The sequence below is a fragment of the Diorhabda sublineata genome, chromosome 7, assembly GCF_026230105.1.
Source record: "Diorhabda sublineata isolate icDioSubl1.1 chromosome 7, icDioSubl1.1, whole genome shotgun sequence".
Taxonomy (NCBI): domain Eukaryota; kingdom Metazoa; phylum Arthropoda; class Insecta; order Coleoptera; family Chrysomelidae; genus Diorhabda; species Diorhabda sublineata.
In genome coordinates this window covers 13,783,912-13,800,725 of record NC_079480.1, presented here as the reverse complement: position 1 = coordinate 13,800,725, position 16,814 = coordinate 13,783,912, and the positions used below count along the sequence as shown (strand labels likewise).

General features: G+C 33.0%; 1 protein-coding gene across 1 annotated transcript in view; it reads left to right on the top strand.

Moving 5' to 3' along the window:
* The window catches only part of LOC130446406 (receptor-type tyrosine-protein phosphatase delta-like), a 51,166-nt gene extending 34,610 nt beyond the window's left edge, over positions 1-16,556 (top strand). Inside the window, exons 22-35 of the mRNA XM_056782652.1 lie at positions 182-231; positions 1,745-1,845; positions 2,030-2,128; positions 4,028-4,115; positions 5,609-5,685; positions 7,425-7,559; positions 8,267-8,407; positions 9,497-9,627; positions 11,915-12,294; positions 12,455-12,666; positions 13,233-13,367; positions 13,523-13,668; positions 15,332-15,467; positions 16,452-16,556. Coding sequence (XP_056638630.1) covers positions 182-231; positions 1,745-1,845; positions 2,030-2,128; positions 4,028-4,115; positions 5,609-5,685; positions 7,425-7,559; positions 8,267-8,407; positions 9,497-9,627; positions 11,915-12,294; positions 12,455-12,666; positions 13,233-13,367; positions 13,523-13,668; positions 15,332-15,467; positions 16,452-16,526 — 1,906 coding nt within the window. The 3' untranslated portion in view covers positions 16,527-16,556. The remainder of the gene's footprint in view (positions 1-181; positions 232-1,744; positions 1,846-2,029; positions 2,129-4,027; positions 4,116-5,608; positions 5,686-7,424; positions 7,560-8,266; positions 8,408-9,496; positions 9,628-11,914; positions 12,295-12,454; positions 12,667-13,232; positions 13,368-13,522; positions 13,669-15,331; positions 15,468-16,451) is intronic.
* Positions 16,557-16,814: the final 258 nt, after the last annotated feature.

The window sequence follows — 16,814 nt, the reverse complement described above, 5'->3', positions numbered from 1 at the left end:
TCGAAACTTCAATTTTTCACGAATTAAAAAAAATAATAAAACAGAAGACCTAAAATCAACAACATTTAGATGCATGAATATATGAAAAGGTCTAAGAAATAAGAAATTAAGTTCTAAATATAAATATTTATATATATAATTTAAACTATTAACATTTGAGTAGTAATTTGATTTTTTTAAGGTATTTCAAAAAGCCACAAACTGATCTTCCGAAACTTAGTAAACCACAAAGTAAGTAAGACAATTTTTCACATTATTCACTACAAGTACAATAATAACAATTTTTATTTTATATTTTTGGTATAACTAAATACAGTCGTTCAAATTGATCTTTCCTCTGACGTCACCCATAGTCAACACAAAATGTTTATATTCTATCCTTTTCTATTGACAGTTGTAATATATATCTAAGTACTATCCCTTTCCAATGACCGTTACAGCAAATACTTATTATCCTTTTCTAATGACAGTTACAGCACTACTTACTATTCTTTTCTATCGACAGTTGTATACTAACTATCATTCTCTATTGACAGTTGTAGCACATACTACTATCTTTTTCTATTGAAAGTTGTAGCATATATTTACTATCATTTTCCATTGACAGTAGTATGACACACTTAAAATTCTTAGAATTGTTTTTTATAGTACTGACATACTCTTTGTTTTAGAAGATTTATTCTTGAAAAGAAAATATCCTCGTACAAAATCTTCCAAATTATAATACAAAATGTGTAAATGATACTATATTAACGAGGTTTGTTTGATATTATCGTGCTTAACTTCACCTCAAAATTTTCTATCGATCTCGATGTGGTATGGGTGTTAACAGTATTGATTTATGACGACTTTGTCTTTATTCTATATTCCCATTTGGTTATCGAATAAAAAACGGAATAGTATGAGTGAATTAAGAATAAAATAAGGGTTGGAATAAAAACGTCAGTTGTCGAGCACCAGGAAATGTCGAATAGTTGCGATCGTTCGTTACAAGTATGCTAAAACTGAATAGTTATCTTGGAGTGGCTACTACTACCACGGGCCCAGTTACGAGCTACAGTGTTAACAAAAATACCATTAGGGAAGTAACGGTGAGGCTATGCATACCTTGCAATCACATTTGAGATCTATTGTGCAGCCTCAAACTGTTTAGTATTCCAGCAGCAAGGTTTCAATAAACGTCATCACTTTCCTGGATGCTACGTCCATTACTTCGCTTTTAAAACCAGTAAAAGTGTCGCAGTCCTTTTCTAAAAGCATTTTTGCAAAGCAGGTGTTTTTGATTATCCAGTATAATAACCTGTATGTGTCCTTCGATTATTTGTTAGGATTTAATCTTCCTCCTTTGTTTTCCCTTTGATTGGTGGCTTGTTAGTGGACAGCTGATCAAAGTGACATCTAATTATTGCACTTACACTAGTATAGTAGACGGTAGACGGTCAAGAATCGTTGCGTACATAGACCGTGGTATCCCACCACACACCAAAATCCTTATCAATGACTCAATCTGCAGTTTTTTCCTCTCCTATGCACTAGAGGGTTGTCAGTGATACTTTAGTGTGATAATGACGACTTATATGACCGTATCTGGTTAAAAGACCACCAGTCGTATTTCTCGCAGGCTTTAGTGAATCAATTGTTGGGATACTCTTCGCTATCAGCAATATATGTCTCAAAACCCTTGTCATAGATGTCAGTACGTTACCAAAACTGTTTAGCGAAATGAATGAAATGAAATATTTAGTTTTAGAGAAGCGAGACGATCAAATAGCACTTACAGAGAAGCAGTCAATAACAAGACAGAAAGTAAATATCGTGAGACCGAAACCTAGTAATGTACTACCGGTAGGTTTCCGATATATTTTATTTATTATTAATACAATTAAATCTTATGCTTCTATTTAAATTTGGGAACAGAAATTGCAATATCTAACGCGCAGAATTTCTCTAAGAAATTTACTTTTTCAATTTTCAACTACTCTAGTTGTGGACTTAAAATTATGAAAATAATTTCCACGTATGCTCTCAGGTTCTCACTACGAAGCATTCTAGAAAAATTCGGATAATCGACTTCGAAAACTATGTTAAAGAATCCATAGAAAACGGGGAATTAGAAAGACAACATAACGTGAGTAATTTTTTTTAATAAAATTTGTACAGGGTATTCCAAAATTGAGGCAATTTTTGTATTGACAATTTACTATTGATACGATTGTTAGATTGAAACAATTGGATCCGGACTAGAGATTCTTAGTTAACCAGATCTGCATCATTTAGATTTTTTTAACCTCGAAAATTTGGCTACAGAGGTTTCGTATTCAATCATAAATATGCAAATATGGTAGGTGATTCGTTTGAACATTTTAACCACACTTTATTTAACTTACTGCGTTTGATTAAATTTTATATCAGTATTTTTGAGAGCACTGTATATGTTACGTCCCAAGCCCGATCTTGTATGGAGTCGAGCTTCGTACAATGAATTTGTACGAAGTCCGATCTGTACAAGCCATTTTGTACGAAACCGAGATTGGCGGACATCGGACAGAGATGATTGTACGAAGTCGACTCTGTACAACGCTGGTTGTACGGAGTCGGAGCATCGATACTCACTCGGCAATGAGCGCGTTATTCCGAAGTAGTATACGCAACCTAACCTAACAATAGATGGTAGCCAACTAGCCGGAGAACATACTTTCAATCACAATAACTACGTTTGTGTTTACTAACATCTTAATAGCGCGCTCATTACCGAGTGAGTATCGATGCTCCGACTCCTTACAACCAGCGTTGTACAGAGTCGACTTCGTACAATCATCTCTGTCCGAAGTCCGCCAATCTCGGCTTCGTACAAAATGGCTTGTACAGATCGGACTTCGTACAAATTCATTGTACGAAGCTCGACTCCGTACAAGATCGGGCTTGGGACGTAACATATACATTAAATGTCCCCACTATATGTTATTACTGTGTTCTTTTACTTTTTTACAATTATTCGATACCTAACAACAGTTTTTTGATAATTTTATCTAAATCACGTTGTACGTTAGAATCAATGAATGACTTTATTCCATAGCGGATTTTTTAGCTAATTATTAGTTCCTATATCAACAAATTTACTTTATCAACATCACCATCTATCATTTATATAATTCCTAAAGACTAATTATACTAAAATTTTCTCGAAAAATTCCATTTTAATAATGTGTGGTTTTAAAAAAAATTGATTTGATAATTTTTTCTAATTAAAATTTATTTTTTCAATTAACTTTAAAACTGAATTTGAAACATGAAAGTTTTGTTTACATTATTGTAATAGACCTCAATTTTGATTAACATTTTATGTACGATACTCTACAGGGTGTTCCGGGACTTGATGCAAAAAATTCGTCTGTAACAGATGACATGTAAAAAAATTTCCATTGTGATTTTATAAGGCGGAATCTTGGAATGCTCTTCCAAGCTCAAGGAAATATCATTCGTAGATTCCGTGGGTAGAGGTACAAGACGTCCACTTCGAACATTTATTATAGTTCTTTCTCTGTTTTTATTTGATAAGTTGCAGGCTAACTAAACTAAATTTTTATACATTTCAATTTCTTTCCTTATGTAAGAAAAACGATGTTCAACAGTATGTCTGATTATATATATTCATATATTTGAGTATTTTCAATAAATAATTACAATTCATGATAATTTTCTTCAGAATGTCTCTTTATGGCGAACGTTTTCCTTGACATGTACAACGATCTAAAAATCTATTTATCTTCTAAACCATAAATTTTATCGAGTTAAACAAAGGGTGCCTTTGTGTTAAGAAATCTATTGCAAAATTCATTATTGTTATCAAGATTGTACAGGTTGTCCCTGTAAAAGTTACGGATTGTTAAACATTGGGCGAGAGCTGATTTTGCAACTTTATAAGCCTATAACTCGTATGAGAAATTTTTTTTCATGTCACAGCATTGAAAATAGTATAAAGAAGTTCATTTCAGTAAAATTTTCTATTCTGAAATATTATTTTCAGCTTTTCCCTAAAGGACTTCTCAAACCACACGAAGTAGGTTCTTCACCTATAAACAAAAACAAAAATCGCTACAAAAATTTAATTTCATGTAAGTAGATTGTTTCCATACGTACAGTCCATCAAATTTATATTTACACTGACGTCATTAATAGTGAGCATAAGTGAACACATCACATTTTACCCATTTTCCTATCCTTTTCTATTGACAGTTGTAAGGCATACTTACTATCCTTTTCTATTGACAATTGTAACATATACTTACCATCCTTTTCTATTGACAGTTGTAAGACATACTTACTATCCTTTTCTATTGACAATTGTAACATATACTAAGGTACTATCCTTTTCTATTGACAGTTGTAACGTATACTTAGGTACTAACTTTTTATATTGACAAGTGTATCATTTACTTACTATTCTTTTCTATTGAGAGTTGCGGCACATACTATCCTTTTCTATTGACAGTTGTAGCATATACTTACCATCCTTTTCTATTGACAGTTGTAAGGCATACTTACTATCCTTTTCTATTGACAATTGTAACGTACATTTAGGTACTAGCTTTTTATATTGACAAGTGCATCATTTACTTACTATTCTTTTCTATTGAGAGTTGCGGCACATACTATCCTTTTCTATTGACAGTTGTAGCATATACTTACCATCCTTTTCTATTGACAGTTGTAAGGCATACTTACTATCCTTTTCTATTGACAATTGTAACGTACATTTAGGTACTAACTTTTTATATTGACAAGTGCATCATTTACTTACTATTCTTTTCTATTGAGAGTTGCGGCACATACTATCCTTTTTTATTGACAGTAGTAGCATATACTTACCATCCTTTTCTATTGACAGTTGTAAGGCATACTTACTATCCTTCTCTATTGACAATTGTAACATATACTTAATTACTATCCTTTTTTATTGACAGTGGTAACATATACTTAAGTACTATCCTTTTCTATTGACAGTTGTAACATATATTTAGGTACTAATTTTTTATATTACAGTTATAGCATATACTTACCATCTTTTTCTATTGACAGTTGTAGTATATACTCACCATCTTTTTCTATTGACAGTTGTAGCATATACTCACCATCCTTTTCTATTGACAGTTGTCAAAATAATTTTTTGTAAAAGGAGATAAATATCTTGTTTTTATTAATTGTGGGCTTAGGAAATGTTTCACAAAAATTAAAGTTACATAATCGAAGATTATATTTGTGTTATAAAAAAAATACAGGTTGTCCCGTTTCAAAGAAGAAAAAAGACAAAAAGTCCAATTACGTTTCATCCTATATACAAAACAGAAAATAATTACAATTTTATCGAATTTTGTTAAGAAAATCTGTTTTTTTCAACGTATAATAAGTAAGAAAGCATTTATTTTGGTAAGTTTACACCTAAACATGTCCATACGTCATGTAACATTCTGTATAGTTTAGAATAATTTCAAAATATGTACCTTGAGGACATCTACTATTAACATATTTTGATTCTAATTGAAATAATCTTTCAAACTTCGTTATAAGATTGTTACATCCTGTATAAATTATAAATAATCATTTTCAGATGATCATACACGTGTTAAGTTGAAACGACCACCTAATAGTGAGGAATCCGACTATATAAACGCAAATTACATCGATGTAAGTATTATTATAATATAGGGTTTTCCAAAAGTTAAACAAAATTTATTGGCATTGAAAATTACATTTATTACATTACACTTTATGATTTTCTTTTGGATTTAATTGTGATTACCCCAAAATTTATTATTACCATTACACTGTTTGGCGCGCGTTTCGATAACCAAGTTATCCTCTTCAGAGATTGAAAACAGTATACTTTCCAACTCTGAAGACGATAATTTGTTTAACGAAACGCACATCAGGCAGACACCAACGGCGTACAAAAATTGATATAATATTTTTTTTAATTCTATTAACGCGAGTTGCAACTGAAGTTTTGAAAACAAATATTAATAATTGGATATGGTTTTATTATTTTTCAAAATATTCTCCATTAAAATCAATAAACTTTTGCATTTCGATTGAGCTACCTCCAAAACATGTGATTTCAACACATCAAGTATAAAAAAAAAACTTAACCTCATAATTTATTTTTGATCTGCGGGAATAAGAAGAAATAATTGAGTGCCAAACAAGGACTGTACGGTGGATGATCCATCAATTCGATTTTTTTGACTGTTCAATAAAGTTTTTGTTTCAATTGTTGTGTGAGAGCTCGTAATGTAATAATTCGTCTTCTGCGATTGGTTTTCCTTTCATTCGGAGATGGTGCTTCATCACCAAAAGACGAAGCGAGTTGATCGGCATACTGTTGTTGGTTTAACCTACGTCGAAAGTAAAGATGAATTGTAATTGTAATGCCTTTTGGTATTGTCAGTTCTCAGGCTTTTGCGCTCTGAGAAAGCTTGTGAAATTTGAGAGTAGATTGATATTCAATCGAAGCAGCGCCTTACCTTTATAAAACTTGAGATTGCTCTCTTAATTTTTTGCAAAATTCTATTCCTCGAAATGTCTTTTATTACATAATGTTGATCTATTTATAAATTACGAATTCCAAAACTCAAACTCTTGCACAGATATGTGAAACATCTATTACCTTTTGAAAAACCATTAAAACAAGTAGTTTCTTTGATTCCCTTTCACAAGTTAACAATATTGTAGATAACATAATAGAATCATATCCTGGTGATGATAATATCAAAGTTGACATACAAATCAGCGTTGCCATATCTCAAAACTCAAGTGCAGCCCTTGTATAAACAAACTATTTGCCGTCTTCGTGAGAAAAACTCAAGGATAGTTTCTAGTGAAACATGGAAACCTAACCTATAATAAAGTCTTCGAGGAAGATGAAGGCAGCAAAGAGCTAGAAGAGGCTCTAGAGAAATAAATGAAGATATTAAGGAGAAACGACCTGTACATGTAGAATAGAATGAAGAAGAATGCTGAAGATCACGCATCGGAAGCTGTAAAACGTTGTAAAACCTCAAATCATCGAAGACAAGAAGATTCTCAAACTCCATTTGATCCCAATACTCATACCAATGATGAACATGGAAGCAATATAAAAGGAAACATGGTAATCAAACCTATAATAAAGTCATCGAGGAAGATGAAGGCAGCAAAGAGCTAGAAGAGGCTCTAGAGAAATAAATGAAGATATCAAGATATCCTGGTGATGATAATATCATATTTGATATATACACATCAACGTTGCCATATCTCAAAACTCCAGCAGCAGTGTGCTTGTACAGAATATTTAATATATGCCCCTCGTAATATTTTCATATATTTCATTATTTGTTCATTTGTTTCCACAAAATTGTCTGATTTGATCTAATTGATTGTAAATTTAGGGCTACAAGAAACCAAAGACCTATATAGCAACGCAAGGACCAAAGTCGAACACTTTAAATGACTTTTGGTTGATGATTTGGCAGACAAATGTGAAATATATCGTGATGTTGGCTAATATTTATGAAAATGGAAAGGTAACACTACATATTTCTATTAAATATTGATATTTTCGAATAATGATAGATAAATTAATAAGATAAAATTATATGCCAATAAAAATCAATTTAGAAATTTTTTTATTCAATTACATTACTAAGTTAGTTTCCTATTAGTGATTATCGAATTTTGACAGTTGACAGTGGTGATATTGTTGAAGCTACAACTGTCAAATCGGCTGTCATTTATTTATTATGTTTCACTAAAACACCACGGGGAATTATCGCGCTCAACAACAAGTTCAAATTATGAAATTGAATTATTTAAATGGATGTTCTGTTCCACGCGATTCGCTCGTTTAAGAATCAAATTTGAGTCGCTGAGTGCTCTGGAGCAGTAGAAACTGGCCCTAATCTTCTTCAAAATATCATCTTCAGCAATGAGACTTTATAACTGAAAGAATTACTATTAGTTGTGTATTAATATACCTTCTTAATAGGATAGTATGGACACCAAAATTGTTTTAATACAAAGGCGGTACATTCTGCACGAGAATATTGATCTCTATGACAAAATATTGATCATAGAGATCGTACGATTTGATCCCGTTAGACTTTTTTTTTCTTTTAGAGCTTTCTTATGTCGCAGGTTTATGGGAATTAGTCATAAAGCCTTCAAAACAAACATAACCTATATCATTGGTATAGGTTATGTTCGTAGGTGACTTTATTTTTTTCATTTTTAGAAAAAAGTTGAGAAGTACTGGCCCGATATTAACGAAAATAAAAAATACGGCGATATAACCGTCTACTATTTATCTTCAAATGTTTTTGCCAATTTTGACATACGAACATTCACCGTTTCCAATAATGGCGAAGAAAGACAGGTAAATATGTTGCGAACCATCTAGATGAGAGTATGAACCAAACAAACCTTAAGTTAGGGTAACGAAGGTATGCAATAAACAAGCTGTCAACAACGATTTTATAAAAATATCTACACACCCAGTATAAAAGTTAAAAACTTGATATGTATTATTTTCAGAATATTTTGATTTGTAAAGGTAATGTAATAGTATGGAACATAGATTTATTAACTTCACTTAACATACACTATTATCTCATTTATTTTGTAGATGCACTATTCACTAATTTATTTCCACACAATCACGCCGGTTTAAATACTTTTACTACTCTCATTATTTTTTACTTACTATTATTTTATGCCCTTTGTAATTCAACTTACTACAAAATTTTGAATGTTGTAATAAATAAAATTTGCCTCAATTTGAAATTTTTCACGACGCGAAACTCACTTATACTGCATCAGTTGTTCTAGTAATTTTTTGACACACTCTGTACGTAACTATTATTCTTGAATTGGAAAATGCAGAAAAAAAAGCTGTAGATTCCTTTATTGAATTAATGAAGACACAATACACAAAAGGATCATATATATATATATATATATATATATATATATATATATATATATATATATATATATATATATATATATATATATATATATATTCATGTTCACGAAATATTCATGTTTTGCTAAAACCAAAATTTGTTCTAGAAAATACACGTTTCAAATTAAATCCGTGTTAAGTCTAACTGGTACCAATCAGTAGTTGAAAATAGAGAGCACCTGAGGTGACCTGAACTGATGTTAGACAGAGAAAGAACATCGGTATACCACTCTCCATTTCTCTTTATTAAATTCTGATTGGATCTCCATAACCTCGAAGTTTCGAGTGATGGAAACGGCAAAGGAGAAGAATTTATTTTAAAAGCGAGTATAGGGAGATAGAGAGAGGTAAACCAATGCTCTTTCTCTATCTTCCAATATTCCAATTCCACTCTCTATGTCTTTCATATCAACTCTGTGATCTTAGCTGATATGGACGCAATTTACTTCCATTGTTCATAGCAATGGTAGAATTATTCATGTTATTTTTTTTTATATGAAGATAACTCAGTTGCACTACACTACTTGGCCTGATCATGGAATACCATTGTACTCTCAAAGTCTGGTACCTTTCTTGCAGAAAATATTGAAAATACCATACGGTACAAAATCTCCCATACTAATCCACTGCAGGTAAGTTCTGTTTAGTTTTAAGCATGTAAGCTTGAGAGAATGTCGATTCACTGAAACCTGTGAGATCCCTCTTTCACTCAGTTTCCAAAGAATGTCTCTGAGAATAATAGATCCTCCCTGTATAATAAAGTCATCAGCTGGTGTAAATTTGAGTCAGTCTTCTTGTTTCGAATCCTGTAGTATCTTACATTCAGTAAGTGATAGGTGTTTCCTCTTTTAACATAATCTTGGTACATCAGCTTGAGGTGTCTATACTGGAAGCAGGGCCCCTTTAGAATCCCCGTTAAAACTTCTGGTGCAGATCTACTGGATTATCCCAATAATCCTATCTTCACTTCTATTCTTTTATTGTATCTCTTTGTGCTACTTTTTGCTGTAAACTTATTACTTTGTCATGTAAACGTTCTCAACTAGATGAATTGTTGTCAAAATGTGGAGATGCTTGTGGATATTGATCTTGAACTTCTGAAGGTTGTAGTGCTGGGTTCGTGCCTTGGTAAGTGATTCCTTAGGCTTTTATATCACCAAAAGGATGAGTTCTAGGCATCTGCAGGCGAACTTGGTGTTCTTGAACCACATCTACCTGTCGAGTAGGTCTTCAATAATGCACCAGGAAATCACCGAAAAATGAGAAGATTTCACAAAACAGAAAGTATGGCTAGTGAAAAACCTCAGCTAATAATAAGACACTTACCTGGGATATTTCACTTGAAAAATGAGTTGAATAAATTGTGGCCCATCCCCTAAACCAAAAAGAACATGAAAACCAAATCTATAATAAAGTCATCGAATGGAAACCAGAGGAAGATAAAGGCAGCAAAGGAGCTCTAGAAAAAAAAATGAAGATATCAAAGAGAAGAAACCTGTAGGTGTAGAATAGAGTGATGAACAATGCTGAAGATCAAGTTTTGGAAGCTGTAGAACGTTGTAAAACCTCAAATCAAAGACAAGAAGATTGTCAAACTCCATTTGATTCCAACACTCACACCAATGTTGAATATGGAAGCAATATAAAAGGAAACTGTAGCTAGCGAAAACCTCAGGTAATGGGAAGACACTTACCTGGGATATTTCACTGATAACTTAAAAATTGTCTTGAATAAATTGTTGCTCACCCATTAACTGAAGAGAAAATGGAAACCAAACTTACAACAATGGAATATATCAAGAATGGACAACTAAGTTGTGATAAGCAGAAAATGGCGGATATGAAACTGCTTAACCAAGTCAGCGAATGGAAACCAGAGGAGATGAAGGCTGCGAAGAGCTAGGAGAAGCTCTATTTAAATAAATGAAGATATCAAGGAGAAAAGACCTGTAGGTGTAGAATAAAATGATGAAAAATGCTGAAGATCAAGTTTCGGAAGCTGTAGAACGTTGTAAAACTTCAAATCGAAGACAACAACATTCTCAAACTCCATTAGATCCCAATACTCATACCAATGATGAATGAATAACTACATTTGAATGAAAATAGAAACTGGTAATCTCAGAACAATAATGGAAGCAATATAAAAGAGGGACGACAATGAGGAAATGCCCCTTTAAACTTAGACGCCTATAAAACCTTTCAGGAAGATATGAACTGGTTAAAAGGCAAGATGATGAGAACCCAACACAACACATATTTCTTAATAGACTTAAAGGTATAGTTGTTGATGACAAATCTTGAGCAAAAAACATTCAAGGACTTTTTCACTTCGTAGGTTTCATTTCGTCTTTTCTTACTTTTGATGTGCATGCTTTTATTCGTTATACTTCATTAAAATATTCAATTCAACCTCATTGTATCAAAATTAGAAGTTCCATGGAGTTTGCGATTCTTCTTGTCTTTGATTTGAGGTTTTACAACGTTCTACAGCTTCCGAAACTTGATTTTCAGCATTCTTCATCATTCTATTCCACACGTACACATCTTCTCTCGTTGATATCTTCATTTATTTCTCTAGAGCTTCTCCTAGCTCTTTGCTGCCTTTATCTTCCTCTGGTTTCCATTCAAAGACTTTATTAGAGGTTTGGTTTCCACGTTCTTTTCGGTTTAGGGCACGGGCCATAATTTTTTTAAGTAATGTTTTAAGTAGTCAGTGAAATATCCCTGGTAAGTGTATTTTCATTACCTGAGGTTTTTCACTAGCTACAGTTTATTTGAATCCTTCTCAGTTTTCTGTGATTTCCCGGTGCATTGTTGAAGACCTACTCGACAGGCAGAGTTCGTCTGCAGACTCACAGAACTTCAATTTATCGGGACTCATTTAATTTAATTACAAAAAACAAATTATTTTTACAGTGCTGGTGTAGGTAGAACAGGTACAATTATTTTGAGCGACATCTGTTTACGAATGGCCGCAGGTGAAGGTTCCATCGATTTTTTAGCTCATTTAGAAAATCTGCGGAATCAAAGAGCGAATCTGGTAGATAACATCGAACAATACAAGTTGGCTCATTTGGTGGTTCTCGATTGCCTTTTTGGTATGCGTACTGCCATACCTTGTAACGATGACATGCGAACAATTATAGAAAGTACTTTAAGTAATAATGGCGCTAAAACGCAAATGAAATATATACTTGAAACTCAATGGCAAGATTCCGCAATGGAAACCATGTTGGAAGGTGAAGAAGTCGCTCCGATTTATCCGGAAAAGAATAGGTTCAGTGATATTGTACCAAGTAAGTTAATTTTAATTGTTAACGTAGCTGTAAAAGGAATCAATGATCACATGCATTTAGGACCGGAATTGACTTCAACATTAATATCGTTTTAACACAAACAAAAAATAGTTGCCGAGTTGTTTTATCGATTATGATCTTTAAGAGAGAAAATTTTCAGAAGAATACCGTGTACACATTACAAGATATCCTTACCAGGATGATACATCTTCGTACATAAATGCCGTTTCGGTTGATGGGTTCAGACACCGGGGAAGGTTTATAGCTACTCAACAGCCGATGCCTAATACCATAGGTGATTTCTGGAGAATGGTTTGGGAAAAATCATGTACTGTCATAATATCTCTTAATACCATAAATGTAAAAGACAAAGTGAGTAAAATTGCTAAGCAGTAACACCGTCACATCCGTCCACCATTTTTAATGTCATGCGAACACAAAACATATAATACGTTAGTGACATATGACATTCAAGATGATGGACGGATGCCGATAAGACAGATGACATTTAAGATGGCGAACACCTCCCATCACTTATGACGTACTTCCTTTCCAGAACAGATATAGTATATCTACTCAAATACTTGAAATTACTTGTTCATTCGAGCATTTTCCCTTCATATGATCTTTAAACATAATTAGTAGTTACTCGAGAGTAAATCTGGACTGGAAAGTGGATAGTTGAGCAATTAAATACAATATTTCTTCAATTTGAGCAGTTTTCATTAACTTGTTTTTCCTTTACATTTGAAAACAGTAAAATTTGTTGTGTTCCACTAATGTTTCTAATGCTGTTAGCTACTACTATAAGGTTGCCAATTGAAATCCGACTCGAAGGACCTGATGGTGTAGCGTTCAGTACAAAAGCTATATTATTGATTATTTGTATCCATTGGGAAACTTGGGAGCAGTAAGTTTTAATGTTTCATCTATTTCAGTCGGTATGTAAAATTTGGCCGGAAAAAGACGAGGAACTAGATCCTGTTGATTTTATAAAGGTCATACACAAGAAAACTCAAAGACTCGATTTTTATAGAATAGTAACAGTGGAAATATTAGCTTCGCAATCCACAGTGAGTATATTTATGGAATGTACACACAAAGGTTATTGAGGACATTATATATCACGATCTTTAAATATTATTAAATAAAAGTTTTAAAAAGTTAAAAAATACTTATATGATCGCTCTGTTACCATATTTTCTTGTTTTTTGATAATTTTGTTTAGACAAATAGTTTGATCGTCAATATATTGGCTATGGATAATTGGAAGCCACAAGATTTATTACCGAATAGTATTGAAGAGTTTTTGACTTATATGGATGCCGGTGATGCACTGTCAAGATTATCCGAGAATGTTATTGTTACATGCTAGTAAGTTGACACTTTCCTTGGTTTATAATAAAATTTATAACGCGATAGAGATTCATGAATACTTTTTAACAAAAATGTAAACAGCACCTAGTCCAAATCGATCCACAAAAAACGATGGAGGAGCTTCTTACATCTACGCACCCTTCGTCAGTTTCCTCTGTTATCTAACCTAAAAATTCTCGCCGATTGATTAAAAGAAAAACGATGTTGAAGGGTGGATCTACTAGCTAAAGTTGTACTTTCTGGAGATCCTGCCGATTTACGTTACGTAACCTCCCTCAGTTGGATGTTGGGGTTCCTAGCTTTTGAAATGTTCTTCTAGTGACTTCTTTTTGTTATTTTCTTCTAGTTTCTGTAGATCTGTTAGGTCCTAAGTGTTCACTGCTTACCTTAGGATGATATTAAGCAGAATTTGAATGGCCCTTGGAAGTATATATCTATACTGTAAAAGCATACATAATAATGGACATAGGGATCGCCGTGGAGATGTGGAGCTCTTAACGTCCAGCTTGGATAGTTTCCTACCAGTCACTCTCTTGCCTTCCTCGTCTTGTCCATAAGGTACGTCCTTGGTATTTAAGTCCCTGCTCCTGGTATGTTACATTGTAGATAACCAGTTTGTCTAATACATAGTATCTTCCTGTTCTTTTTGGGTCTGCTCCGCATCCAAGTTGTTGATTCGGCTTCCTAAAGTCTTATTCTGGTTTATGAATATGAAACAACTTAAATAAATTTTGTCTTACTGTTATATTTGAAGAACGCCATTTGGGTCTTTTCCGCGTTCATACAGATCTTTCACGTTGTTGATCCGGCTTCCTGAAGTCTTCAAAGAGAAGTGATTCGAATATTTCCAAAATAAATTATGTTTGAAAATCATAGGAGAATTAAAGAAAGGTTATAGTTGACTGTATTTTTCGACTTTTTGTAGTAGTTTTCCTCCATGATTTCTGTTATTTTCTTTTGGTCTCTGTAGATCTGGTGAGTCCTAGGTGTTGCTGCTTTCCTTAGGATGATGTTTAACTGAACTAGGATGACCCTTGGTATTGTATCTCTTTACTGTAAAAGCATACATAATAATAGAGATAGGAATAGCCGTGGAGATGTAGAGCTCTTAATATCCAGCTTGGATCTTTTCCAACAGTCACTCTCTTGCCTTCCTAGTTTTGTCCACTAGGAAAGTCCTTAATATTTAATACCTTGCTCCAGGTATGTTACAATGTTGATCCAGGTGGTAACCAGCTTGTCTAATAGTATCTTCCTGTTCTTTTTGGGTCTGCTCCGCATCCAAGTTGTTGATTCAGCTTCCTGAAGTCTTATTCTGGTTTATAAATATGAAACAACTTAAATAAATTGTTTCATATGGTACTGGATATAATTTTTATACACCACTTTGTTTTGGAAACTGAGACAGCTTCAATAAACTTTCCTTTATGAAAAAAATATGAAAAAGAATTTAATTCTTCGAATATTTGTTTAGATATTTTGAAATTTAATCTATTTAGAAATCTTTATGTCTCACATGAGCCATCTAATATTATTATTAATATGAATCAACTACAACAAAATTTTGTCATGGGAAATAATCAACTGAATTCGACTTTTAACACAACTTTTTACATTTTAGGAATTATTTTTGTAAAAAATAATATATTTAAATTTCCAGTGACGGAGCAAGGGCTTGTGGACTCTACATCGCAATGTCATTTTTAAGAGAAAAAATGAAACTCGAACAATCTTGTGATGTTTGTTTAGCTGTTAGAACAATTCGCCATAGTAGAAAACAGTTTATAACATCAGAGGTACGTACGTTCTCTTTCGAATAATTTTTTCCTAATTAACTGCTAAAAGATAACATAGGTCCCGGATCCTGAACACCAGCCCCAAGGCTCGAACTCGGCAACCCCTCGACGATGTTTGGTTGCTGCAGCTTGGACATGCTACCTCGGCGACAATAATATTCAGAAATTCGCTCTCTTTGGACTAATTAATTGCTAAAAGATAGCATTGGTCCCGGATCTCCGAAACCACCTCCAAAATCCTAACTTGACAACCCCTTGGCAGTGTTAAGCTGCAGCAGCCTGGAAACACTACCTCAGCGACAAAAATCGTAAGGAATCCGTTCTCTTTGGAGCAATTTATTCCTATTTAATTGATAAAAGATGGCACGAGTCCCGGATACCGAAAACCTTCTCCCATGACTCGAACTTCATAGTTCCTCGGCGGTGTTAAGCTGCAGTAACCTGGAAACGCTACCTCGGCGATAAAAATAGTTACGAATTCACTTCCTTGGGGGTCATTTACTGCTAAAACTTGGCACGAGTCATGGGACCCAAGAACCAGCCTCAAACACTTTAATTCAACAGCTTTTCGAGGGCGTTAAGCTGCAGCAACCTAAGACATTCAATAAATTTTTAGACTGCATTTTAAGACAAAAAATATTCTTATTTTTTATGATAATACTCTAAAATTTGACAAAAATAATAAATTTATCGAAATATGTGATAAACGAAGCCTGATACAGGTCTAGACTATCATTATATGTATAGAAAGGACTAACAAAGTAAACGGTATGTTATGACGAACTTTAGAGTCACCCCTCGTATTAAGTTATCGAAATTTTAGTATACAAAGTTCAAAAATTATCGAGAAATAAGAATTAATCTGCTTCCTAGAACTTCATAGCGCTTCGTTTCTTTTCGATTCTAATTTTATTTTTCTTCTTCCTTCATTTTACTTACCTACATCATTACTTTGGTATTTTTGTTTATTTTTTTTAATTTCAGGAACAATACGAATTTTTATATAGGGCATCTCTAACGTTCATCACTGGATTCCAATCATATTCTAACTTTGCTTAGTTTAATCAATTACTAATATTTTTATAAGAAAAAATATAAACTAACAAGTTAGTTTTGTTTGATTATATAAACCTACTTCCAGTTTTATTGTTTGAAATTTATTAAATTACAACGAAAAAGAAAATCCACAATCTCACGAACCAAATAACAGCGTTAACTGATATTCCGAATCTGAAGAGAACCATATGAACAAAACTGGTCAACGGATTATATATCCATCTTTGCAATTTTAACCCATTAAAAATAACGATTTCAACAAAATGACAAAATGATTGATATTTGGACATA